This window comes from Triticum aestivum, chromosome 7B (genome assembly GCF_018294505.1).
Source record: "Triticum aestivum cultivar Chinese Spring chromosome 7B, IWGSC CS RefSeq v2.1, whole genome shotgun sequence".
NCBI lineage: Eukaryota > Viridiplantae > Streptophyta > Magnoliopsida > Poales > Poaceae > Triticum > Triticum aestivum.
Genome location: NC_057813.1, coordinates 515,911,944 through 515,938,700, shown reverse-complemented (window position 1 = coordinate 515,938,700; position 26,757 = coordinate 515,911,944). Strand labels below are relative to the sequence as shown.

The following is a 26,757-nucleotide window of genomic DNA, read 5'->3' as shown; positions in this document are numbered from 1 at the left end:
GATATCGGCGCCTGGGGTCGACCTGGGGGCGGCGGCTGGGAACCCAATCGCCCACAAGCCGATTTTAGCGCCGGTTCGCCCATAGGCAGCGATTTTTCAAGCCCCCTAGGGGGGCCAACGACTGGAGATGCTCTAAATATAAGTCTTTTTAGAGATTCATCTACAATCTACATACGGATGTATATAGACATATTTTAAAGTGTAGATCCACTCATTTTACTCCGTATGTAGTCCATTGTGGAATATCTAAAAAGACTTATATGTAAGAACAGAAAAAGTATTAACAAGCAAGTTGGTTGGCTGCCATGTTTGGATGACGCGCTAGCTGCCCATAAAATAGATCATTTAATTTTCACCTCACCCAATCTCTACGCGCCTAAATCACAGTGTCTCTTCTTACATTCCTTATGCACCTCGACGGAGGGAGTACCTCGGTCTTTGTTTACAAGTCTTTTTTATAGTTTATGCTAAATTTTAACTATAAATTTAAATAGCAAAATATTAATGCATGTCACTAAAAATTATATCGCTGAATTCGTATTTGAACATAATTTTTAATTATTTATTTTTTATGACATGAATTAACATTTTATTAGTTAAATGTAAGGTCAAAATTTTGCACAAAATAAAAAAACTAATAAACCAGGCGGCAGTAAGGGTCGAATGGAGTTAAAAGAGGTCATTGTTTGACTGCTTGAATTGACTGCTCACGCATTTTCTACTAGCCTATTCTAGCTGCTGCACAGACTGCCAAACGAGTGGACTCCTCGGGCTGCAGCGTGCAGCCATTCTTCTTTTTTTAAGGAACGCCGGGCCCACCTGCCGCACCACCTCCTTCTCCTCGAAGCCTTGAAGCCGTATACTCCTCCTCTGCTCTGGCGCCCCTGTTCCCAAACTCTTTCCTGTCATCGTCCAAGAAAGCTTCGGCAGAGAGTGGAGAGGAGAGGGAAGAGCACGCCCCGCCGCCGTCTCCCTTTGGCTCCTCCGCCTCACGCGAGCGGAGGACCTAAACACTAAACCCTAATGAGCACCCCCGGCCCGGCCTCCCCGGCGCAAATGCGCGCTCCGCCGGCCCCGCCGCTCCCGGCCGCGGTGGGCTGGGAGCTGCAGCAGATCGAGGCGCGGCTGGATCAGCACGCCGACCCGCGCGCGCGGCAGATGCTCGCGGACATCGGCGAGGCGGCCGCGCTGCGGGTGCTGCGGCTGATAGGGGAGTCGCGGAAGCCCGTCCGGAACTTCTCCGGCTATATCATGTGGGCGGCGAGGAACGCGCCGGACGCCCCTAGCGCCGAGAGCGCCATCTACGCCTCCGGCCCCTCCAGCGGAGGTGCGGATTGCTTAGCTGCTCCGGTTCGGGACTTGCTATTCTGGGTCGTTTTGGAGGGAATCGTTTCTGTTTGATTTTTTCGCCCTTATTTGGGTTTCATTCCACTCGTGGCGGGCTTTTGGGTTTTCTCTGTGCTAAAACTTACATTTTCAGCGGAATGGTGTTTCAAAGATCCTTTTTAGTACTGATTTTGGTTTGTTCGAACCTACTGATATTTAGCATAGTATTTTGCGAGGGGGGGACGCCTGTTCTTGGACTGAAATTTAATTCTACTTGGCTTGCGTGGCTACAGCGATTGCTGCTTCAAGCAATCAAGCACATTGATCGACTTCCTCTTTGCCACCTTATTGTTTTGGAGCTTGTTGGGTTCGAGTTCATCTGATCCGTGTGTGTTCTGCAATAAAAATGTCTCTGATATGCCAATCTACACCTTTCTCTGAATCAAAATTCTCCTGGTTATTTTTCTTCGTTTTACCACCATGTGTTACCACGGTTACAGTACTCTAATCATGAAGTCTTTCATCCAACAGATGACTCTGTACTGGGACCAATGCACGATGATGATGTTCAAATGGACGATAACGCTCCAGGCAGTGAATTGGCTTTCAATCTCTCAAACCATGCCATGATCGAGGTCGAAAGCCCTGCCCGTCAGACGCCTCACGGTTTACATAGCAACAGCAACGGGAGCCCTGTTCGGGCAGTTGCTTGCTTGTTGCCGAACCCAGTTGCAATGGAGGTTGATAAACCTGATTGCAATGTCCCAGAAATGTTACCCGTGATGCCAAACCAAGGAGGAATGGAAGAGTTTGTCGAGCATCCGTCTTTCAGGATGCAAGACCAGGTACAACCGTTGCAGGTTGGTAGTCCTACCCCGCCATTGGCCCATGGGGTGCCAGACCAGGCTATGGTGCAAGTTGGGAGCCCTGGCCTCGGCATGGTGTTTGATAGCCCGGTCCGGCAGATCATTCCTACGTCTCCAAGGATGGTTTCCACCCCAAGTCCAGTGCGCGAGATCACAAGGCGTGTGCATCAGATGGGGTGCCCATCAGGAACTGTGGGGGTCCAAGCATCACCAACCATGGAGTGCATGATGCCAGCAGACCCTCTTGTTACTGCAAACGCATCAAGGGCAACCGCGAGCCGTCAGTTGTTAGCGTTGGGAGAGCTAGAGTTTGTTCAGATTTTCATGATATATGTCTATCTTGCAGGGTAAGTCTTAATTTGGTTTATATTTCCCTTTAGCGAACAAATAAGCTACCGTACAACGCGCGCACCTATTGTTGTGGATATCTGCTGTCTTCATTATGTTGCTACTGATCTCTTGCCCTCATTTGTAGGAAGAAGATAGAAGACGTGGGTGTACTACATGAGGACTATATTAGGTCCTTGAATTCACTGCCCATGGATCGTTTTGAGTTGGAAATATGGAACAAATTTGGTCACGAGTTTCTAGCAGAGTGTGACAGGAGACAGGTTTTGTTCTCTTATTATTATCTGTTATGTTTACTACTGCCTATCATGTATACAGCTAATACAGGATGACTCACGCGCCCACCCACCCAATATTGTTACATGTCCATTTATGGCATAGTTTCTTCTATTTTGATGGATATATCCGTTCTGTGCTCTGCCTTTGATAACTTTCTGTTTGTTAATTGTGGATATTTAGTCAGTTTACTTAAAAACCAAGAATTTTTTACCTTTTTATCTTGCTGACTCATGTATAAGTTTAATGAGAATATATGTTTAGGCCATAGCCCATATTATGCATCTCCGGGAACGCACCTGTAGGCTCATGTTGCAATAGCACCCACCATTTGATGCCTATTGATATGTGAAATTTATAGTCCCCATTTGGATAAGTCAAATATATTTTCCTTGTCCGCGTGTTCTCTCTCTATAAATGCCAGCATGCGTCTCATGGAATTATCATTGAACTGATACTTGTAGAATCTTGATTGGGACCCAAGCAAGACAAGAGTGTACCATTGCCATATCGAGCAAAGAGGCGATTCTGTAGTTACGGTTTTCAAGGTTCGGAAGTTTACTTTGTTCTCTTGAGTTGTATCCATTACTCTAGGATACACATCAGTTTTTCCAAATCTCCTAATTAGAAAATTATTTGATGCTCACGGGTGGCCTATTTTGTAGAAAGTGCTTGATTTGATGCTCCATTAGTCTGAGAATTCGTCGATGTAGCGTGTGCAATGTTATTAGTATGTGCAAAGTTTAAATATCATCATGTACATTTCAGAAACATGAATGTAGGCACTCATGGGCACCAAAACAGTGTTCTATATATACACAGCTGTCGAGTGGTATTTACATCTTGTTAATCAAATATTTAGCTGAACATTTTAATTGCTCAGTCATTTAAGAAATTAAGGATGGTCAAGTTCATGTGTCATTTCTTCTCTAGCGTTGCAACATTGGAGAATATTTATGAATTTATCTGCCTATTCTTTTCTATATTAATTTCAAATTATCAACTGCGATTTTTGTGGAGGATCTCACTTGACAGTCATTAAAAAAATGCTAGTCTTAGTTGTTGACTTGCTGTGAATAGGTAGAGTCGTAGAGACACCATATGTAAAATGTTCTTTTTTGTTTTCTTCTATTTTCCATATTGAGCATTGGTTACCAGTATATTGAGATTGCATATAACTTTATTTTATTTTATTTTGGTTTCAGGGGCCATATATAGAGAACACAAGGACTAGTCTACAGAAAGTTGTTGGGGACGACAATGTTCTTGTTGTGAACTTTTCAGATATATCTGGGCACACCAATGCTGGTGATAACTTCGAAACCGGCTGTCACTTTTACCATCACGTTTTTGAAGATGGCATCATCTTGGGTTTGCGTCGCTATCGCTTTTTGAGTAAGTTTCAGTGTCTTGGAATGAAGGTTAAATTTTTTACTAGACGTAAATTCCTTGTTTTTCCTCTTGCTGGCGCCTATCTCACCTAAGCACACGCTTAAGCACATGCCTAGGAGCGTTTTTTTTATCATCACTAAAGAGTGTAGCATCCATTTGGATCTATTCTCCAGTTTGGTTAACATGTTTTTTCCTGCTTTCGTGGCTATTTTTCTGCAGCAGATTTTAGAATAAGTTAAGCACAACATAGTTCAGCAACCACAAACTGAACCTTGTTAGACTGTATATGTATACGTAGACTTGTGTATACGTAGACTTGTGCATATACCTTGTACTTGTACCCTTTGGTACTTATATATAATGAGATAGCCGCACCCCCTTAGGGTGTCGAGCAGTTGCCCCAATATTCTCATCTAACATGGTATCAGACTAGGGTTTTATGTCTTCCGCTGCATCTCCTACCGCCGCCGCCGCCGCGATGGCCTCCTCCAACGCCGCCGCCGCGCCGGCTTCCTCCAGCGCCGTCGCCCCGATCGCCCCGTCGTTGCCCTTCCTTGCCTCGCACCCGCTCGCTACCGCCTGGCGGCAACCTCTGCCGCCCGCGGGCCCTCTGGTCGGGCAGGACGGGCAGGGCGGGTAGGGCGATCCGTCGCCGATCGCCTCCCATGGCGCTGCTCCCTCGACCATCACCTTGGCGCTGCCGTCCTTTTGCGGCCCTGCGCCGCCTGCGTATGGGGTGGCTCCCCCTCAGCCCTACGGCGCCCCTCAGCCCTACGGCGCGTGGTATGGCGCCCCTGCACCAACCTACGGCGCCGCACCGCCGCTGCCTCCTGCTTGGCCGGCGTCACCCTATGGATCGACGCCTACGTCGTCCCAGGTGGCCCCGTCGCACCCGCAGCCCTATGGGCGGCTCACGGCGCGGCACCCGCCGTGCCCTTGGGGGCCCCGCTCGGTTTACCGATTGCCCCGGCTGCCACTGGCTATGAGCTTGCTCCTCACGTTGATGCTGATCCGATGATGGGGTTTCATGCGCCCCCGACACATGCTCCTGCGGGCTACGCTCCGGCTCTATCGCCGTTTTACTTCTCGCATCTCCTTCCGGTGAAGCTTACGCCGGACAACTACTTGTCGTGGCGGGCTCAGGTGCTACCTCTCCTCCGGAGACGCTATTTGGAGGGCTATGTTGATGGCTCCATCCCGTGTCCGCCGCCGTATCATCCGCTCATCACGTGTGGGTGGCTCAGGACCAGACGATCCTCTCGGCCATCCAGTCGTCGCTCACCCCGAGCGTGTCGTCGCTTGTCATCTTCGCTGCGACGTTCCGGGAGGCCTGGTCTGCGCTTCACAGCAGTTTTGCTTCCCAATCTCAAGCGCGTGCTCACTCCATACGCACTGAGTTGGGGGAGACGAAGCTCGACGGCATGACCATCACAGAGTACTTCAACAAGATGTCCAGTCTCGCTGACACCTTGGCCTCGATCGGTCAGCCACTTGGAGGTGAGGACTTCACCACCCACGTGCTCAATTGCCTCGATGATGACTATGATAATCTCATCGAGAATGTTCATGGTCGCGAGGCGCCTCTTTCGCCACGGGAACTTTATGCGCGCCTTCTTGGTTGCGAGCAACGCATCAAGGCGCGTCGTGCCTCCCCGAGCTTTGCCTCCGCTAATGCCGCGACCAGGAGCGGCAAACCACAGAAGCCGTCGCTCCCCCCCAAGCCGACAGCTTCATCTCAGCCGACTTCACGGAGCACCGCACCATTCATCACTGGTGGGTCTCGGCCGGTGGCTTGCTGCCCTTGCTGCAGTGCCCAGCAGGCCTGCCAACTGTGTGGCATTGAGCATCACATAGCCTCCCGCTGTCATCGTCGCTACAAGCAAGACTTCCTTGGCCTAGGCAACAACGGCAAAGGGAATGAAAAGCAGGCGGCTGCTGCGGTGACGAGTCATGAGCACGGACGCATTCCATCCTACTCCATTGATCCTACATGGTACATGGACACGGGAGCTACGAACCACCTCACCAGCGAGATGGGCAAGCTCTCCACTCAGGAGCCATATCGCGGTCATGATCAGGTTCGCACCGCCAATGGAGCAGGTATGCACATCTCCCATGTTGGTCAGGCCTCACTTATTGCACACAACTTTCGAAAACTGCATCTTTCTAATGTGCTTTGAGTTCCCATTGCTACACGTAGTTTGTTGTCTGTTCCTCAACTTACTCGTGATAATAATGTCCTTGCTGAGTTTCACCCTTTTTGTTTCTTTATCAAGGATCGGGACACGAGGGCCGTTCTGCTTAGTGGCCGTCTTTGCCATGGTTTATATGCACTTGACGCGCTGCCCACATCTTCTATGCAGTCTTCTCCTCAGGCGTTCAGCGGTGTTCGTGTGTCACCTACACATTGGCATGCGCGCCTTGGTCACCCTGCTGCTCCTATAGTTCGTCATGTGCTACATCGTCATGAACTACCAGTTGTGTCCAATAAAACTGCTGAAACAATTTGTGATGCCTGTCAGCAGGGCAAGAGTCACCAACTTCCGTTTTCAGAGTCTAGTCGTGTTGTGAAACATCCTCTTGAGCTTGTGTTTTCTGATGTATGGGGCCATGCCCAAACATCCGTTAGTGGCCATAATTATTATGTCAGTTTCATTGATGCTTATAGTCGGTTTACTTGGCTTTATCTTATTAAGCGAAAATCTGATGTGTTCGATGTCTTTATTCAGTTTCAAGCACATGCTGAGCGTCTCCTTAAGCAGAAAATTATTCATGTTCAATCCGACTGGGGGGGGGGGGTTGAATATCACAACCTCAATACTTTTTTTAACAAGCTTGGGATTTCGCACCGTGTGTCTTGTCCTCATACACATCAGCAGAATGGAACCGCTGAACGTAAGCATCGTCATCTTGTAGAAACTGGCCTTACCTCGCTAGCTCATGCCTCCGTGCCGTTTCGGTTTTGGAGTGATGCTTTCTCCACCGCGTGTTTCTTGATAAACAGGCTACCCTCACGACTTCTGCATATGAAAACTCCTCTTGAACTCTTGCTCAATGAAATCCCAGACTACACTTTTCTAAAAGTGTTTGAGAGTGCATGTTGGCCCCATTTGCGTCCATACAACAAACGTAAGTTAGAGTTTCGGTCTAAAAAGTGCGTTTTTCTTGGGTATAGTTCCCTTCACAAAGGGTACAAATGCCTACACGTTCCCACCAATCGCGTCTACATCTCTCGTGACGTTGTTTTTGATGAGAATGTGTTTCCTTTTCATGCACTTTCGACTAACTCTGCAACTCCTATGCCACCTGTTCACTCCATCGTATCTTTGCCTGACCAATTTGTGGATGTTGCAAATGCTCCTGTGTTGCTCCCTAATCATGCTGCAGGTATTGGACGTGGTGCTCGGCTCGAGCTACTTGATGAACAGGTGCCGGATGCTACTCCAGCTCGAGGAGTGCCTCTGGAGCGCGACGAGGATCCGCTGCATGGGGCATGCATAACGGGCGCGGGCTCGCCCGGCTTTGTGGCAGCTGCCCCGCGGGCGACGCCCTCACCCGCCTCGGTGGAATCCGTCCCGCGGGGGACGCCCTCACCCGCCCCGTGGGCGTCGCTCTCTCCCGACCTGGTGGCTGGGCCCTTGGCTACCTCGCCCGGCCCGGCAGCCACTTCGCCCGCGCCAGATGGGCCGGCCTGGACTGCCTTGACCCCACCGGTCTCCCCGCGGGCTGGTTCGCTGACCGCCTCGTCTCTGGTGCCGTCGCCTGTGCTGCTCGGTCTCGCCAGCACAGCCGGCTGCTGATGTTCTCCGACCTCGCACCCGCAGCCAGAACGGGGTTTTCCAGCCAAAGCAGCGCACTGACGGGACTGTCGCATGGCTCGCTGCTTGCATGGCACACATTACTGCTGATCCCACTGCTGAGCCTCATCATTTTCAGGCTGCACTGGCTATTCCTCATTGGCGTGCAGCAATGGAACAGGAGTTTCAGGCTCTGCTTCAGAATGACACTTGGCGCCTTGTTCCCCCACAGTCTGGTGTTAACATTACTGATTCCAAGTGGGTTTTTAAAGTCAAGAGACATGCTGATGGTTCTATTGAGCGCTACAAGGCGCGGCTCGTTGCCAAGGGTTTCAAACAGAGGTATGGTCTTGATTATGAAGACACGTTCAGTCCGGTTATCAAGCCCACTACCATTCGCTTGCTGTTGTCTTTGGCTGTTACTCGAGGATGGTTCCTTCGTCAGCTTGATGTGCAGAATGCTTTCTTGCATGGAGTCTTGGAGGAGGAGGTTTATATGCGTCAGCCGCCAGGGTTTGTGGATCCGGACCGTCCTCACCATCTCTGTCGTCTGGTTAAGGCGCTCTATGGGCTCAAGCAGGCTCCCCGTGCATGGCATGCACGCCTCGGCTCTGTTCTCCGGGCGCTTGGGTTTATTCCCTCCACTGTTGACACGTCATTGTTTCTTCTTCAGCGTCCTGAGGTTATGATGTATTTGCTGGTTTATGTTGATGATATCATCCTCATCAGTTCCTCAAATGCTGTTGCAGATCGTCTTGTGGCTGCCTTGAGTGGTGATTTTGCTGTCAAGGATCTAGGTGCTCTGCACTTCTTTCTTGGTCTGGAGGTTTCACGCTCTTTTGCTCGGCTCACTCTTACTCAGAAGTACTCTCTGGACTTGTTGCGTCGTGCTGGAATGCTGAAATGTAAACCTGCCAGCACTCCGATGTCGGCCACTGATCGGTTGTCTGCTCTTGATGGAGATCCTCTCTCATCTGATGATGCTACTGAGTACCGCAGTCTTGTTGGTGGTCTCCAGTATCTTACTATCACCAGACCAGACGTTTCTTATGCAGTCAACCGTGTCTGTCAGTTTCTCCATGCACCCATGACATCTCATTGGTCAGCCGTGAAGCGGATTCTTTGTTATGTCTGCCTCACTTCTTATCATGGCTTGCTTCTGCAGCCTGCGCCATCTATGCAGACTGGGCTGGTAGTCCTGATGACCGGCGATCCACCGGGGGGGGGGGGGGTATGCAGTGTTTCTTGGCTCTAACCTGATCGCCTGGAATGTTCGCAAGCAGGCTACAGTGTCTCGCAGCAGTACGGAAGCTGAGTACAAAGCAGTTGCTGATGCAACGGCGGGGATCATTTGGTTTCAGTCTTTGTTGAGAGAGTTGAGAGCCTCTTCAGCTCATCCTCCAGTACTTTGGTGTGATAACATTGGTGCTACATATCTGTCGTCGAATCCGGTGTTTCATGCTCGAACGAAACATATTGAGGTTGACTATCACTTCGTTCGAGAGCGTGTTGCACAGAAGCTAGTTAGCATCAAGTTCATCTCGTCAAAGGATCAACTTGTTGACATCTTCACGAAGCCTCTTCCACAACCACAGTTTGTAGGCTGCATGCGCAATCTTAACTTAGTTTGTACTTCAGGCCACAATTAAGATTGAGGGAGGGTGTTAGACTGTATATGTATACGTAGACTTGTGCATATACCTTGTACTTGTACCCTTTGGTACTTATATATAATGAGATAGCCGCACCCCCTTAGGGTGTCGAGCAGTTGCCCCAATATTCTCATCTAACAAACCTCAGTAATTGGTGTTTTTTTAACCCACAGGAGCTCTGCACGCCTATAAATTAAGAAACAAAGTAATTGCTTGTTGAAATATTTACTCCACTACTATTCTACAATCATACTGAAGTCAATTGTAGCTTTCATAGTTGGAGTATTTAGTATACCAGAGTAACTGATATCATATTCATGTTGAACGAAAATGAGTCTCTATTTACACTACAGATTAGATAATAAGATCTTTAGGGAGAACCAAAATATTGAACTTCATCTAGACCACAGTTACCGAAAAAGGCTTTTGCCCTGCTTTATATATAAAGCAAAGGTCAACATCATCCGGAACAAACGTACGCCAACACCACACACACCCAAGGCAGGATACAAAAGCGCTGAGCGCAGCAACACCACTCCTAGCAAAGTACCACGAAGAGATGAAGCCGCATACAACGAACTGTGGACTCCAAGGCGGCGCCTTCAGGAAGGATACGACACCGGAGCGCCGCCACCGCCCAATCCGAGGATCAGAGTTTCCCCTGGAGCCGCACAATGGGTGGTGAGAGCCGCGACGACGCCTTCAAGAAGGGAACGAGGTTCGCCGTCGCCGGTGTGTCCAAAGATAGAGCAAGTTTTCACCCCGGCCAACACTCACCGCCACCGAACGCTACACCCCCGCTACCACGCCGCCCATGGCCACCGGGCAGTGCCAAGACACGGGCTCTGCCCAAGAGCACCGTGCTACCGCCACCAGGGCTGCCGTCCCGGCATCCAAGACCTTGACACCACCGCACCCGAGACCCGCCGCTACCCCAACCAAAGAGACGAGCGGAAAAGGACCCCCTTTACACCCTTGGTCCACCCCAGCGTCGAGACCTAATAGGTCGGCCAACACTGGGATCCATCGACCCATCCTGCAGCCCGAAGCGCGAGACGAGTTCGGTCCTGCAGCACCATGGGGGGGATGAGGTCAGTCCTGCTGCACTGTGCGCGAGACGAGCTCGGTCCTGCGGCACTGTGCGCGAGACGAGCTCGGTCTTGCTGCACCGGGCGCGAGACGAGCGATGGACCGCAACTGGGAAAGGGCCAACCCTTTGAAGGGAGTAGCGACCGGGCGCCGAGGAGATGGGGTGAAGGACAAAACGGTCCGATCGCAAACAAGCCGACGTCGGAGAAGCCGGCCGCCGCCACAGGCAGATCCGCCAAGCCACCATGAAGCCGCCACGACACTGGGAGTCCACCACCGCCGGACCTCCACACGTCGCCGCCCACGGCCGGAGCAATGGCCACGCCCGGCCACTGCCCTACCCGCGTCGCCCGGCGAGCTCCTAGCGCTGTAGCCGCAGGGCACGCACCACCGCCGCCACGCGCCGCCGGCCAACCCCCACCGCCAGATCCGGCCGGATCCAGCAGGAGGCCGATCGCGCGCCACCTCCCGAGATGGGAGCGCCGCAGCCGCCCCGCCGCGCGCGAGATCCGGGGCGCCGGTGCGCCGCCACCAGCCGGCCGCCTCGTGAGTCCGCCGCCGAGCCGCTAAACCCCGCGATGTCCAGCGCCGCCGCTCGAGGAGGCCGCCCCGCGCCGGCGTCCCACGAGCAGGGGGGAGAAGGGCCGCGCCCACCGGGCTTCGCCCGACGGAGCTCTCCGGCGGCGGCAGGGGGGGGGGGGGGTAGGCGGCGGCAGCTAAGGATCCCCACCGGCGCGAGCGAGCGCGTCGCAGGGTGGGGGGGGGGAGGGGAGCGGGGAGGGCCTGGAGGCGCGCGCCTGGCGGCGGCGGGGGCAGGCGAGGGGGTCGACGGCGGCGGGGGAGCGGACACGTCGCAGATAAGCTAGCTACGCAAAGGGCTAGCTTAATCCTTCACAAACTAGATGGGTCGTGCTAGTATACACTAGAAATCCCGTGGGCAAGTAAAGCTAAACAACCTTGGCCCTATCATATCTCACTATCTCGGTCAGCTCTTCAGTTTACTCCTGGTTTGTCCACAGTTATTAATAAAATCTACTATACCATATGTGAGACAAGATGGCATACATGCTATGGTACTAAGGACCAAGAGAATTAAGCATGGCAAAGAGAAATCACACAATACATGATCAATCCAAAATGTATGCTATACGGCCTTCTGTTTTTTTGGTAAGTTTACTACATGGTGTCCATGTAGTAGTCATAGTGCATTAAGTTTTTGAGTTTGAGTTCAGTCCTGTTGAGTCCTATATGTGCTATTTAAGCCAAAAAGAATCGTGCCTTTTAGTCCAAGCACTACTGGAATTTTCCTATACGTCGGGTGTTCGGCTCTTCGCCGAGAGCCAAACCATGGGCACTCGGCAAACGTACAGACGCCGAGGGCCACACTCGGCAACCATGGCTTCACGGCAACTAGATGACGTTGCTGACATAGAATCACGGCGAACAAACTACGTTCGGCAAACGGCGCAGACGCCGAGAGTACCACACGGCAAAGAGAAGCCACATGGCATGCCCGTTTGCAACTGACGGCACCGTCACTTTCTGCTATCTATATCAAGAGCATGATGTTTCGCTCGCTTAAAAACCTGTCACAGAAACATTCAAATTATTTGTTAAATTTTTAAAAACAATAATATGACACTCAGTTGACTGATACCTTTGCCAAGAGCTGCGCTCGGCATACCACTGTTGACTGATAGCTTTGAAACTGATCGGTGGGACCCATTGGCCCACATGTCAGAGGTACTTTTACCGAGAGCCACCGCCCTCGGAAAAGAATGCCACAGATGGAGTGTTGACGAGCCATTCTTTTTTGAGAGTGTCCCTCGGAAAGGAATGTCTCTACTGGAGTGCCATTCTTTTACGAGAGCGTCCCTCGGAAAAGAAAACCACTACAGTAGTTAAAGTGCTTAGGCGACCCCTTTTTCGAGAGCGACGCTCGTGAAAGTGAGTGTTTCCGAGTGTTGCTCTCGGTAATATGTCCCATTGCTTCTGTTGTGAAGCTATTTCTTATCTAATCCCTGCAACTGAAAACAACTAGATACATATTCTGTCTATATCTTTAGTGCAACAAATGTTATCATATCAAATGAATGTGGGAGCTAGGAGCTCCCTAGAAATTCCTCGAGCAACACAACACACACGTAGTCATAACCCAAACTAGTTCACATAAGGTAACTCAAACTAGTTCACATAGGCCATTGTTTCATACAAGTTCATAGAGCAAAAAAATTGCTCGAGCACATCACACACAAGTTCACATATTCATACACAGGGTTAATTCATTGAAGTTCACATCTTGCAAAACACATGCACATCACACAGAAGTTCACATCTTCATACACCGCCTTGAGGAGGAGGAGGGGCATTGTTTCCATGGGGTTAACCTTTTGGAGGAGGAGGAGGAGGAGGAGGAGGAGGAGGAGGGGCATTGTTTCCACTGCCTTGAGATTTTTTAGGAGCCTATAAGATTAGAGTCATGTGAGCATTATTCATCGCTATATAATGAATGGGGCCAAATTTAGAGAATGTTCTACCTCTAGTTTTTTCTCGAGCAATTTGAACCTTTGTTCATTTCTGTTCGTTACTTCTCTCTTCTCTCCTCAGCCTGCCGCCTTTGCTCAGCTTGCTGCCTTTGATCCACTTCAGCAGCCCGTTGGTCCGATAAAACCTGTAATATGGCATTAGGCTCATATAGGTTGCAAGGGTGCTATTTCGAGGCATGGACAAATGAATGGATATGATGCTAACCTTGAGACGTGTGATCTCATGTGACGCGGCGGTTGGGCGACTCTGCATGGACGGAGTTGAGCTTGTGCTCGGCGCGCGTATCTCATGGAGCTTGCGATGCAAGGAGGTGGCGGTCATGGCCCTTCCCCTCGCCAGCAATGATGAGCAACTCAGGATCAAGTGGCTTGGACGTAGGTTCAGCGTCCTACCCACCTCCTGAAGACCTCTTTGAAGGTCCCGTACCTCTCCTTCGCCGACAGGCTGCAGAACTCGACGCCATCCTTCCCCTTGTGGCCTTCTTTCCAGGCTTCTAGGATGCAGACCGGGCGACCAAGCTCCGCCTCCTGCAAGAGTAACCATCAAGCTTAATGAACGGAGATGCACCGTGAAAAGTTAACATCTTATTCCACATACCATGTGTTGCTTCAAAGTGGTTAGGTTGCGGCTCTCCTGGACATGTGCTGGGCCTGGCATTTTCGCGCAATCGTTCCCCTTCTCCACATGTTGCGCCTGCCATGCTGGGTCACACCACATGTCAACCAGGGCTTACCAACAATCTTCCTTGATCAAGGGTTCCTTCACCTAGTCAGACATAATCGAATCATTGACTAATGCATGTAACAAGCGGCAGATGACTCAAAGTACTAGCAAGCAATGTTGTCACTTACCATCGACAAGTATTCTTCTCTCTCCAAGTTGGTCTTGCAAGTTGGTCTTAAGCCCCTTGTCATTGAGCGTCTGACATTGCATCACGGCCTTGTATCGTGTGCTTGACGTCGGAAAGTATCTTCCGGGCTGATTTCTCGGCAAAGGCAATACTCGGCGTATGTTCTGGGACCCGACAATCAGGTGGTTGACACGTGGCTGTTTCCTATTGGCTTGCTTTGCCAAGCGTGGTTGTCGGCAAAGTTGTGGCTCGGCATAAGGCGTGGGATCCGCTTGTAAGGTAGTGGACACGTGGCTATTTCCTACTGGCTGGCTTTGCCGAGCGTTGCTCTCGGTAAAGATAGTGCTCGGTGTATGTTGTGGGCTCCACCTGTCAGATGCTTGCCACGTGGCGTCTCTCTTGGCAAAGTGAGCTCTCGGCATATGGTGTGGGTCCCGCCTAGGCGTGGGCATTCGGTCTAACCGGACCGATCGGTTCGGTTTTCCAGGTCACAAAGTTTATCGGTTTGTTGAAAATTGCAGACGATCGGCTCCTGCAGAATTAGGTAACCGAATTTTCTTGGAACCGAACAATCGGTTCTTTCATCGGTTCCAACCGAATAGATCCGAACTTCATGCGCAAGAATACATTTTCTTCCTTAGTCTACCTCCGCACGTTTTGGTACGAGCAGGCACTTGAAACAAATGGCTAGCTACCTAGTACGTTTTATAGTCTTTCTTACGCTTCCTTTCTCAGTGGCTATCCGATGTGGTACTAAACCACAAGCTGACGTACTACTTGGTCAAATTTTTTGCATGGGCCGATTGCTACACTTTTTGGGCCATACCAGACGTGTACGTGGCTAAACTGAGATAAGTTTTTTTTTTGAGTGGTGCTAAACTGAGATAAGTGAAAAAGGCATAGAGAGACTTGGAGCTGCCGTGTTGGGCTAGCTGGGCCAATTGGCCTAGGACAGCGGGGGCAGAGAATGCAGGAGGTGCATGGCGTATTTCTCAACAGAAAAAAAGGAGGTGTGAGGCGTGGTCTGTAGTTTCGGGTTATTAGGTCTTTTCGGTTAACCAAGTGTTAAAACCGAAATTAGAGAATAAATTTCGGTTCTATATATTTAATAACCGAAATAGGAACCACACTTTTCGGTTCTGTTCCATTCGATTTCGGTCCCGATTCTTTTGGTTCGGTGCAACGGTTCTTGGTTAATATGCCCACCCCTAGTCCCGCCTGTCAGGTCCTCGCCACATGGCTGTTCCCTATTCCCTAACTTTGCCAAGAGCCGCTCTCGGCAAAGCTACGCTCGGCGTATATTGTGGGACCTGCTTGTCAGGTGGTTGCCACGTGACAGCTTCCTATTGGCTAGCTTTGCCGAGAGCCACTCTCGGCCTCTCGGCAAAGAGACCATGTGGCAACCTCCGTTTCCGTCTGTTGTATGTGAGTCCCTTTATTTTGCCGATGCGAACTGTTTGTCACTCGGCGAAAGAGTTTGCCGAGTGCCCGTGTTCTGGCTCTCGGCAAATTCCTGTTTGCCTGAGAGGTGTACGCCGGGTAGCCTTTGCCGAGTGCAACTCTCGGCAAAGCCTTTGCTGAGGGTTTTAGGCCCTTTGCCGAGTGTTTTTGGCACTCAGCATAGGTGGCGATTCCAGTAGTGAAGCAAAAAGATAATCCCTCGTCTCTGATTCTTTTGCCCTTTCTCAACCTTCCAAAAATTTAATTCCTGAGTTCCTGACATCCTGCAAAGAATATCATGCTGAAAACGGCACCGACTTCTCAATGCTGTCCCCAGCATCTGGTGAGAGCACAGATCTATGGATCAAGTCAGCACGGAAAATTTCTGTACTGTTAGTGCTACTATATCTTTGTAAAAAAGGTCATTCGTCATTTATAACTACAAATTGATTCAGTTGTATCATGGTCTTGACTGGTATGCCTTTATTGTCAGTTTACAAAGATGGAGGGAGGGAAAGGAGAATAAAAGCGGAAAAAAAGAAAGAGAGAAACAAGAAATGCACTTCTACTGTTAGGTGCTACTTTGTTCGCACCGAGTGTGACTGGGACAAGGGTGTGCCTTATATCCTCTCCAAGAGAACAATTGGTGATGCCCGCAAGCTTTTTATGCACGTACACACTGTCCCCAGTGTGGCAAAATATGTGGCCAGGTTAGCAATCTTATGTACTTTTGCTACCCAGTATCACTAATAATGCATACGTTTAATCATAAATTCTAGGATATCTCATGTTGTTACTTGTTGGTAAATCTTGTGCTCTTGCTTTCTGCATTGGACTACTTACAGAATAACCAAAACGAGGTGCCACACTGTGAAAACATGAAGTTTGACTATATTTGGCGATACATTTGGTGCAAGTCATTGCCCACTTCTCTTTTTTGCTTGTTTCTTTCAGTTTTCCAAATATTACTGCGCATGGATTTTACAATGCCTTATACGATGGAGATGAACATAAGATGTTGTTTCACTTTTTGTCATTGTCTGTGGTTGTAGCCACTCTCTTTTGGAGGGTAAATTTATATAGTTGGTTTATGGGAATGACAGGTTTGGTTTGGTATTGTCCAAAACTATTACACTACTCGATGGTGAAGCCCTATCAAAAATTGACGTTGTAATTGTTGATGATGTACCTTGCAAGGTTACTATCTCTTTCCTTTGATGTTTTGGCTTGCTACTAGAATATATTGTTATCTTGTATACTCAATGAAATATTTCAGGATAAAAACGGAAGCATTGTTCTCAAGCATAGGGAGGCTTTGATCCACACTGACGGGACTGGCCTAATATCAGAAGATTTAGCTAAGAAATGCCCTACAGATGTATTTAAGGGGAACCTTTTGAGGATACATGACGTGAGTGTGTGCTTCCCCGTCCCCCATATTGAATTCATTGTCCGGCCAGTTGCTCCAAAAGTCCGAACTGATGGAGAGAGGCGGGCAGTATATTTCAACACCCCATTGTGCATCTTGTCAGAAAATATGATTTTTTTTTATTTCTCACTTACCATATTTGAACTATATATTAGGTCTCTGAAGGTTATGGTTTTGTGAAGATAATGATAACTCATTTGGGCAAATTTTGATATGCCAAAAGAAAACTTGGATACACACATGGCACAGCTCCTTTTAGTAATACAAACTTGACACATAGTAAATTTGAATTTTGAATCAGTGCGGTTTGAAACTTTTAGCTGTTTCACCATGCTATGCTTTAAGTTCTCCATAGAATGCATTCTGCACTCGGGCACTGATTATAGTGGAAGCTCATTGGCACCCAATATCATCGGTCACACCAATTGTTCTCTCAGTTGTGGAAAAGATTGGTGGTACCTTATTTTACTTTGCAACTCACCTAAAGCATCCATTATGGGTTGGACGGCACTGAACTTTTCACCCTAATGAGCTTAATAATATGGCACACATCCTAATGAGCTTAATAATATGGACACTTGTGTTAGTAGTGGAACATAACGTTCTGTACTTTGATAAGACTTGTCTCCACTAGATCCTAGATGATTGTGTCCCTCTGCTTGTTTAATCTCATACTGAACTTAAACAACCTGGCATGTCGACCATGTTAGATCAGCAAACACATCATCCGTAGATTGTGATACACCATATGATGTTACCATTGGTTGCAAACTTGCAATATATCATGCTACAACATCAAGTCCATCACATTATTGTTTAAAAGAACGACAGATTTAAGATGGGATGAGAAATTTGTGGACTCGACTAACAAATAGGTGTTAGTGGTTAACTTTACCCCAAAATCATGTTTTGGAAATAGCTAATAGTTATCAAAATTGTTGCTTGCTATTTCTAGCTAACCCTGCTTTTCACTTTTTAGTTTTCTTATTAATTATTTTGGTACTATTATTCAATTCTATATTATAACTTACACAGGATAGTGTGGATTCAAAGGAGGATCAATTTGACATCGATGATCATGTAATCTGTGGAGTAAACAATATCATGATCTTTTCTCTGTTATTTTTCAAATGCTCCATTAGATAACTAAACAGTGTATTGCTCTTCCCCTTCCTCTCTCTAGCCTCTTCTTATGCAGGTCCGTATGTTCTATAATGGACTTGCTGTAAAGGGAACCCTTCTTGTTGTTAGAAAGGTATATATTTATCATGAATGGCTTGAGTTTATTGTCGTTGGAGTGTTATCGTTTAGAGCAAGTATAATAAGGGGCTTATAGCCCGCTTACGTGACACTTTTGTCTATATGGAGGAGAAAGACAAGAAAAAATGAGGGGAGTGGTTTCTCATGCAAGAGCTCACCTCTACACATGCTCCTAGGCAAATGTAATAAATATGGAGAAAGAGAATGCGAGAGGCTGGAACAAAGGACTAGTATAATAGCCAACTTCATCATATGATTGACTATGTATGATGTCTATAAATGACATGACAGCATCATATGGCCATCAATTGGCTATACTATTAGCCATGCTCTTAGCAGATTAGCAGTTCTAGTGAACAAATGGTTGCATGGAAACATTACCTTCATTTCCTATCTTTCCCATCTGCCATTTTGTTGGTGGTACCTTTTCCCGCACGTTCAACACTTCTGGCCCACAACTTACACAATACCATGAGTTAATGACAGCCTGAGAATCCAATACTAGTAATATAATTGAGCAATCACATCAATTATTGGTTTTCTTTTACATCATTTTTGTTCACTTTATGTCGGTCAAATTTTGAACTTTTCTTACCATTTTTTAAGAATATATTTCTTATGTATTGCAGCTTCCTGAGAGGACTATCCATATACGACCATCAATGATAAAAGTAAACTCAGATCCTAGTTTATCAGGTGGGCACTCCTTCAACTCACTGGAAATTGTTTCAACGAGGTAAGTAACCTGGATATGCATTTACTAGATTTGAGTATATGAGTAGGGGGGATATCTTGCATAGGCCATAATTTAGAATTTTAGATGCGATCATTAAACTACTTTGGTTTTAGCAAGAACTGGGAAAGTTCCCATGAAACTGTGAAAGGCAGTTCTTTACTTGGTACATGTTTTGTCTTCGATTTTATAGTATTATTAAGGTCACCCATGCTTAACTAACTGATTAAGCTTTCTGTGAATCAGTTTGGTAGCTGAAGTCACAGAGTTAATTTCTTTGTAGTGGTAGTGCTACGGTTTTGATAAATGTTGAGATATTTTTCTGAGCATTCTCTACAGCTAATGAAATTCTTGCCTTTTGTTGGCACTTCACAACATTTTTCCAGCAACCGACCCAAAAGGGCATTGACTTCAAGGTTTTTAATCACGCTGCTTCAATATGGAGGGGTTCCAGCGGATTATTTTATGGAGCTTCTAGGGAAGGCACTAAAAGATGTTGAGAAAGCTCGCCATAAAACTAGAGATTCCCTTGAAGGTTAATTTGAAATATCATGAATGGAGCACGTAATTATGCTGCATTTTGCTATAAATATGGGATATGCTGCATTTCTTTGATGTTTAGGAATTTGTTACTTTTAACATCTCAAGTATGCATTTATCTAGTGGCAGTTATGCCTTCACTTGCAATTTCTATTAATGTGATCCCCCTTACAGTTGCATTTAACCACGGTGACATGGATGATTTAATGTCTGCACGGATGATCCTTTCTGGAATTCGACCAGAAGATGAGGCATACTTACAGCACCAGCTTACGACAATGACCAAAGAGGAAAGAGAAGGATTCAAACAAGGTAGGCTCCCTGTCGATCAGTGTTATTATCTGATGGGCACAACAGATCCTACAGGGACACTAAAGCCCCATGAAGTCTGTGTGATATTGTAAGTGGTCCAGTAACCCACCATATCCTTTCTATTGCTCGGTCTTTCCTTTATCTCTTCCTTATGCTTTTCAATTTTTCCGACTGCCATAATCTTGTAATTTTACATAAACAGGATATTGGTTTCTCTTGATCTGTTTATCATGTTACAATTTGTTGTAGAAGGGGAATGCAGGACTTAAACATTATTTTGTTTCTGTTTGTAAACCAGTGAGTCGTTAGGTAATGTATTGAAATTTAGCTTAGACTTTAAGTATTGGTATATTGCTCACCTTTTCTGGTCAGCTTAGACTTTTGGATGACCTTTCCACACCCACCCCCTCTCCCATAAAAAATAATAATATTTTGGATGAACTAGCTGGTGCTTGCAACTCAACGTGTACCAGGACCAGGATCGAGGGGTGTTAGTTCAAATCCTTAGTAACTAAGTTTTAAGAACTATAATTGCAGTTCACTGACTTCACTCTAGTCCATATTTTAGGCTTGAAGGAGCCTAGACATGAGTGTGACTGTAAGTATGTTGATCACTGTTCTTCATCATCTAGCTTAAGCTTTTAGGTGAACTAGTTGGTGTATGCAACTATGCACTTTCATATGGACTAGAGGTTTATGCTTTTGTTTCATGAATGCATTAAAGAACACACTTCGTACATCAATTTGATTTTTTTCAAGTCCTTCAATAGTTCTATGATCATCCTGCCCTTAAAGAAGAATGTCTGACAAGGAAGCAACAACTTCAGGATGTACCTTTTTTATTTAGACTGGTTAGAACATGGTTTTAATAAATGCATGGTCTGATCTTGGTGGATGATATGTTTTCATGCTGGATTAAGTATGTGTGACTAATTACATATTGCCAGGGCACAAAATATGTGAGACTTCTAGACTTTGGTAATGTTCTAGATTTAATTATAGACCATACCATCCTTTTGAAGGGAATTAGAAGGTTGAAGTGTTCGTCTGTTCCTTTTATTACTAATTATGTCTCATCAAACAGGGACCATGGCCCCATTTCTGGAGAGGTTCTTGTCTATAGACATCCTGGGCTGCATTTTGGTGATATACATGTCTTGACAGCCACATATAGTGAGGCTATACAGGATTTCGTGGGAGACTCCAAATATGCTATTCTTTTTCCTGTTTCTGGACCACGATCTCTAGCTGATGAGATGGCAGGTGGTGATTTTGATGGTGACATGTACTGGGTCTCGAGAAACCCACAGGTCGGTCATTGTTTCTGACATGTTGCAGTGAACTGTTTATTTTTGCTATCCTTGCTAACAAACATAATCCTTTGGAGCATATTGCACACTAGTTTATTACGGAGTATATATTTCATCTATTCCTAGAGCATGGAATTTGGGATGCATTGCTTATTTTCTTTATACAGGGTTTCTGCAAGTTGAATTCCGTTCCTACTTACTACACGCATTGCTGATTTTATTTATACAGGGTTTCTGCAAATTATATAAAATGCATATTTTTGTCTCACTTCAAAATAAAACAATGATATTTAAACGTTACCATCTAGTGGATAAATAACACATCACATAGCTAATATTGTTTCTGAAAGTTGCATCATTCAGGATATAGCCTATATTTACTACTCATTTGTTCCTATAATCTTTCCTGGTATTTTTAACAGAAAGGTACATTTGATCCAAATGTCTTGACTTCTTTTTAACTCAGTTAATGATACAAATTAGGTTTTGTGTCCTTCAGGGTTACCTTTTTTTATTCTAAAATATAAGTACCTTGCGTTGTGTTTTCAGAATTTTTTAGTGTATCTTTGAAGCATCATTTTGTTAAGTAAACTGCCCATCTTTCCCTGTCACCATGAGCTTTTGGCTGCACTGGTTGGTTCTAAATATGGTATCAAAGCCAAGAGGTCTTGAGTTCAAGACTTGACTCGTATCTTTCTTTCGACAGAACATACAGCTCACTTGCAGTTCACGTCTTATTGTCTTAGGCATCAGAGAGTCCGACTTGAGGGAGAGTGTTGAAGTATAAATGCTGGGCTTTTGGGTGGTGCATGATACTCAATACATTTGGCACCAAATTGTTTTGGACTTTTGGTGACATCATACTCTGCACAGAATTGTAACTATCATTAAAATGACCTTTTCAGTTACTGAAGTACTTCAAACCATCGGAACCATGGGATCCAAGAAACCCTCCAAGGAAGGCTAAACAAGAGAAGCCTCAGGATTATGATGAATCCAAGCTGGAACACATTTTATTCCGTGAATTTTTTAGAATTAGGTTTACACCAAGGTATTATTTACTCGTAATCCTTATTTTTTTTTGCATGGGCACTTAAATCTGCTATTTCTGTTATGCATCTAAGCCCGCAGAGCGTCTTGACATTGAAAGGCCATCGAAATTTTGAGGTGTCATAATTTAAGGCCAAAATACCTAAAATATTGTTCGAGTTACCTAAATTGTATTTTTAATATACAATGGTTGTCTCATTTACCAAGTCTGGACATAAACTGACAGGATCCAGGTCATGTGGCGAAGATCATACAAATCGACATGTGTACATCTATAATGAAGTCAATTATGATTAATAAGTGTTGAAGTGTATATGTGGATTGCCTAGCCCTTTCCATCAGTTCGGACTTTTGGTTGCGTTGGCTAGTGCATGAAGCTTAACATGGTATCAGAGCCTAAGGTCTTGTGTTCAAGTCCTGGCTTTCGCAGTTTATTCAAAAATTGCTGCTGCCCCCCTCTTATGTCCACGTATAGGCCTCTTGAGCCATACCTCGGTCTATTCACGTGTTTACTTCCCGCGTCACACGTGAGAGGGGGTGTTCTATTCACGTGTTGACTTCCCGCGTCACACATGAGACGGGGTGTTGAAGTGTATATGTGGATTGCCTAGCCCTTTCCATCAGTTCAGACTTTTGGTTGCGTTGGCTAGTGCATGAAGCTGAACAATAAGATTCTACCACATATTAAATTACCATCATCATACCTTCTTGGACCAAGATCATTGTTATTAAGAACTTTACATCATAATCATACATTAAGTTCTAGTTATAGATAAATTTGTTAAGAGAAAAGGAACAGTGTTGACATATGCTACCGTTTCAAAATATTATGTCCTATATTTACAGTGTCCAGTAAAAAAAGTATTGGTTATTTGTTTACAGATAACATCACATATATTTTGATATTACATCTGCTCAGCATGTTGTAGTTTTCTAGTTTTGCCATGACCATTTTGTAGACCCTGTATTATATATGAGCTATGCAAGTTATGTGGTCTAACGTTGTTTGAGATTGTTCCTTCCTTCAGTTATGTGCTGGGTGCAGCTGCAGATTGTTGGCTGGTATATATGGATCGGCTACTGACATGTGAAGTTCAAGAAGACAAAAAAGAATGGGAGTCGATAAAGGCTAAGATGCTTGAATTGGTTGACATTTACTATGAGGCTCTGGATGCCCCGAAAAGTGGGAACAAGGTTTGAAATCCTGTGTCGATATACACTATAGTTACTGTGATTTTTACTGTTCACCTGCTGGTATGGGATTAAACATCCAAAAACGTTATGTGTTACGGAATTAGTGGTGATGAGTTAGTAAGGATGGACTTTAATTGTGTTCCAGTCCAATTATTTATTTAGTTGAGTACTTGAGTTGGGATATAAGGAAATTGATCAAAGCCCTCTATAAAAAAGGTAGCTAGTATTTTGGGATTAAGAAAAAGAATGTAACAACCCTCCCTTCCAGTTGCTAATCCCTATCCTCTATAATTTTCTATCCCTACTACTGCTACCCTTATTCACAACCATGATATGAACTCGTGGATGATGTATGGTAGAAAAAATCGATATAAATACTACTTCCGTCCTGGTTTATTGGTCCTCTTCGTATTTTGTGTCAAAATTTGACCATACATTTAAATGACAAAAGGTCAATGCATGCCATAGAAAATTATATCGTTGGATTCGTATTTGAACATAGTTTCCGATGATACTATTTTTTGTGACATGCATTAACATTTTGTTAATTAAATCCTTGGTCAAAATTTGACACAAAATACTAAGCGGACCAATAAAACAGGACGGAGGTAGTACTGTGCAATGCATATGATGATGACGTATCTGTACATGTGGCCCAGGGGGTTCTGGAACACCCCTATCCTGTCGTAACAGGGAAGACTTGGCATGGATAGGTCATGTTCCTTATGGATCTGGCACTTAAACCAACTATAAGGAGATTTTCCCTTAGTTGGCTCCATCTAAGCCCAAATCAGAGATCACACCTTACTCTTCTAAGAGAAGACGTCTATATAAAGGACCCAGAGGCCTATGCAGGAGGTATCTTACAATGACAACTCAACTCAAATCACAACACAACACAAAGTTAATCAACCACCGATGCAATTTGCTAGTGTACTTTTAGCTAATATTGGTGACTGGATATGTGATGATCCAGGTACAGTGACGATGTAGCTTACATAAAAAACCTGCATACAGTGGATGATTCTTTGTATGCTTTCATCACCGGGACGTTAACTGTCTTTCTTAATAGTTTCATTTTGATTTGCAACAAAATGTATATTACATACATTGTACTTCAGCTAAACTTTCTTTCTTCATCCATCTTCCAAATAGATCACTATGCCTCGTCATCTGAGGGTTGAAGTATATCCACACTTTATGGAAGGGAAAGGGTTTACACCTCCCTACACTTCCACATCAGTGCTGGGCAAAATCTATGATTTAGCAAAGTCGCATCAGCCTGAAGCAGCTCACCCAATCAGTAAGTTGATATTTCTAGTTGTTTTCTCTATATAACCTCTTATTTAGCTAGCATATATGTTTTTCATTTGAAACTGATTTCTACCAATCATGTGTTATATATGTACAATCTGCAACGATTGCAGAGGAAAAAATGTGGAACTTATAGTACAATTATATAATCGCACAGTAGCCAGACTAGGGGCATCTGTGCTGAGCTAATAGCTTTTGAGAGATTATATGTAATGTTATAATGTCTGTTCACCATTAGTTCCTCGATTTGCTAGAAAATCAAATTTAGGCTCAATCAACCGGCGACACGATAGTGGAATCTTTGGGCCGTTGTGATGCATGTCTGATGTGTCTCGATGATATTAATTTTTACCTAACTAGGTTTGGTGGTTGCCAGTTTCCAGTATACAGCTGCCCTCTCTTTTGCTCCTACGTGCTTTGGTTGCACTGAATTTGCAAGTGCTGAAAGTATCTCTGTCAAAGCAATTAGGCAGTTTCAAGCAAAGATGAATCCTGGCCATCAGGCAACTATGAGTTATGGAAATTCTGGATTTAGCATAACGCCATCGGTGACGTAGTTTGATGCATTACAGTAGGACTATCGAGGATAAGTAGTGACCAGCCAGGCGTTTTGCAAACTTCTGTAAAGGCTGTAGGGTGAAGACGCACACCTCTCTGGGCTTTCGGTAGTGCTGTGCTGTGGCAGAAACTCACCTGAGTCCAGGTATGCGGAGTAGAGAGAATAGGGACAAGATCTCTTTCATGATAATTCTTGGCTAGTACTCCCTCTGTTCCTAAATATAAGTCTTTTTAGAGATTTCAATGTGGACTACATACGAAGCAAAATGAGTGAATCTACACTCTAAAGTATGTCTATGTACATCTGTATGTAATCCCTACCGAAATCGCTAAAAAGACTTATATTTAGGAACGGAGGGAGTACATGCATAGAAAAAAACATCGTTAATTTTTGCTATATAACCTGACCGAATCCGATGGAATATAAAGTTGCATAATTTGTTATACAGCTACAACAGTTAGATATCTCTATCTGATTAATTCACAGCGGTGGGAATCCGATGGTTTTTGCCGTTTATGCATTTCCAGTTGCGTGTGTTTGGGTGAGAAAGATGCACCCTAGGCATGGCTGTGCTAGGAGTTAAGATGGGAACATAAATTAATAAATAAAGCTTATAATCTGGTTAGAAATAAGGTAAGATCAGTTAGCACTTTCATGCCAACTATCATCAGCAATGTGGTAAAATAATTTTAGACTCTGATACTCCATAAGTTCGCGTCTCCATTCTGTTCTTCAGATATAACTCCGCTGACATGCTTCACCGAGGAAGTAGTAGCCGAAGAACGCAACATGTGGGGTCCCCGTTACAACGAGTATCGGACAGCGAGCACGTTGCTATTGGACCGTAATCGCCCAATCTCTAAAGAAGAGAAGAAGGCGAGGTTCCGGGAGCTGGACCAAAAATACAAGCAGGTAAAGCGTGGACCAGTCCACTGCTGGCTAACAAAGTCGTGACTCCCTGACTGGCTCGTGAGAACTGGGTTGGGTTGCAATGCAGATGCTGTACGACGCGGCGGAGCTGGAGGAGAGCCACAAGCACCCGTTCGCCGTTTACAGGGAGGCCTGCGCGATCTACCAGCTGGTGTACGAGCACGCGGTGCGGTGCCGGTGCGACGACGAAGGAAGGCGTGTCGAAAGGTGCGGCTTCGCGTGGAGGGTCGCCGGCCGCGCGCTGTGCGATTTCTACCTGATCAAGCGCCGCGGCGACAGGGTGGTCGCCGACATGCAGGTCCTCCGCGACGCCTTCAGGAAGGACCTCGGTGCGTAGCATAGCATGCATGCAGCCATATAGCGCTATAGGCAGAGTATATATATAGCTTTAAGTAGATATCTGATTATCTATGTATGTACAGTACGTAGTAGTAGCAGCAGTGTCATTGTGGTGTACGCGTACAGACCTGTGTAGTACAAGTTTGAATTGCTGGTGCATGTGTATTTATGTGTACATGCATGTAATTAAAGACCTTCTCTATA

At 45.9% G+C, this 26,757-nt stretch overlaps 1 protein-coding gene across 3 annotated transcripts; it reads left to right on the top strand.

Annotated features, from left to right (window-relative positions):
* Positions 1–833: 833 nt before the first annotated feature.
* On the top strand, positions 834–26,757 carry LOC123156924 (probable RNA-dependent RNA polymerase 3). 3 transcript variants are annotated; one of them, XR_006478527.1, is made up of 19 exons: positions 835–1,327; positions 1,858–2,539; positions 2,668–2,803; positions 3,281–3,364; positions 4,022–4,211; positions 16,077–16,293; positions 16,687–16,780; positions 16,860–16,994; positions 18,048–18,092; positions 18,196–18,267; positions 18,902–19,008; positions 19,392–19,540; positions 19,720–19,945; positions 20,942–21,167; positions 22,073–22,218; positions 23,246–23,411; positions 24,567–24,714; positions 25,996–26,196; positions 26,282–26,757. XR_006478527.1 is itself a non-coding variant. In XM_044575117.1 (19 exons), the coding sequence occupies exons 1-19, from the start codon at positions 1,024–1,026 to the stop codon at positions 26,549–26,551; spliced, it is 3,573 nt and encodes a 1,190-aa protein (XP_044431052.1). In that variant the 5' UTR covers positions 837–1,023; the 3' UTR covers positions 26,552–26,757. The 3 variants fall into 3 exon arrangements, 1 of the variants encoding a protein (XP_044431052.1); XM_044575117.1 differs by having other exon boundaries at positions 837–1,327; positions 26,021–26,196; XR_006478528.1 differs by lacking the exon at positions 26,282–26,757 and having other exon boundaries at positions 834–1,327; positions 23,263–23,411; positions 26,021–26,155.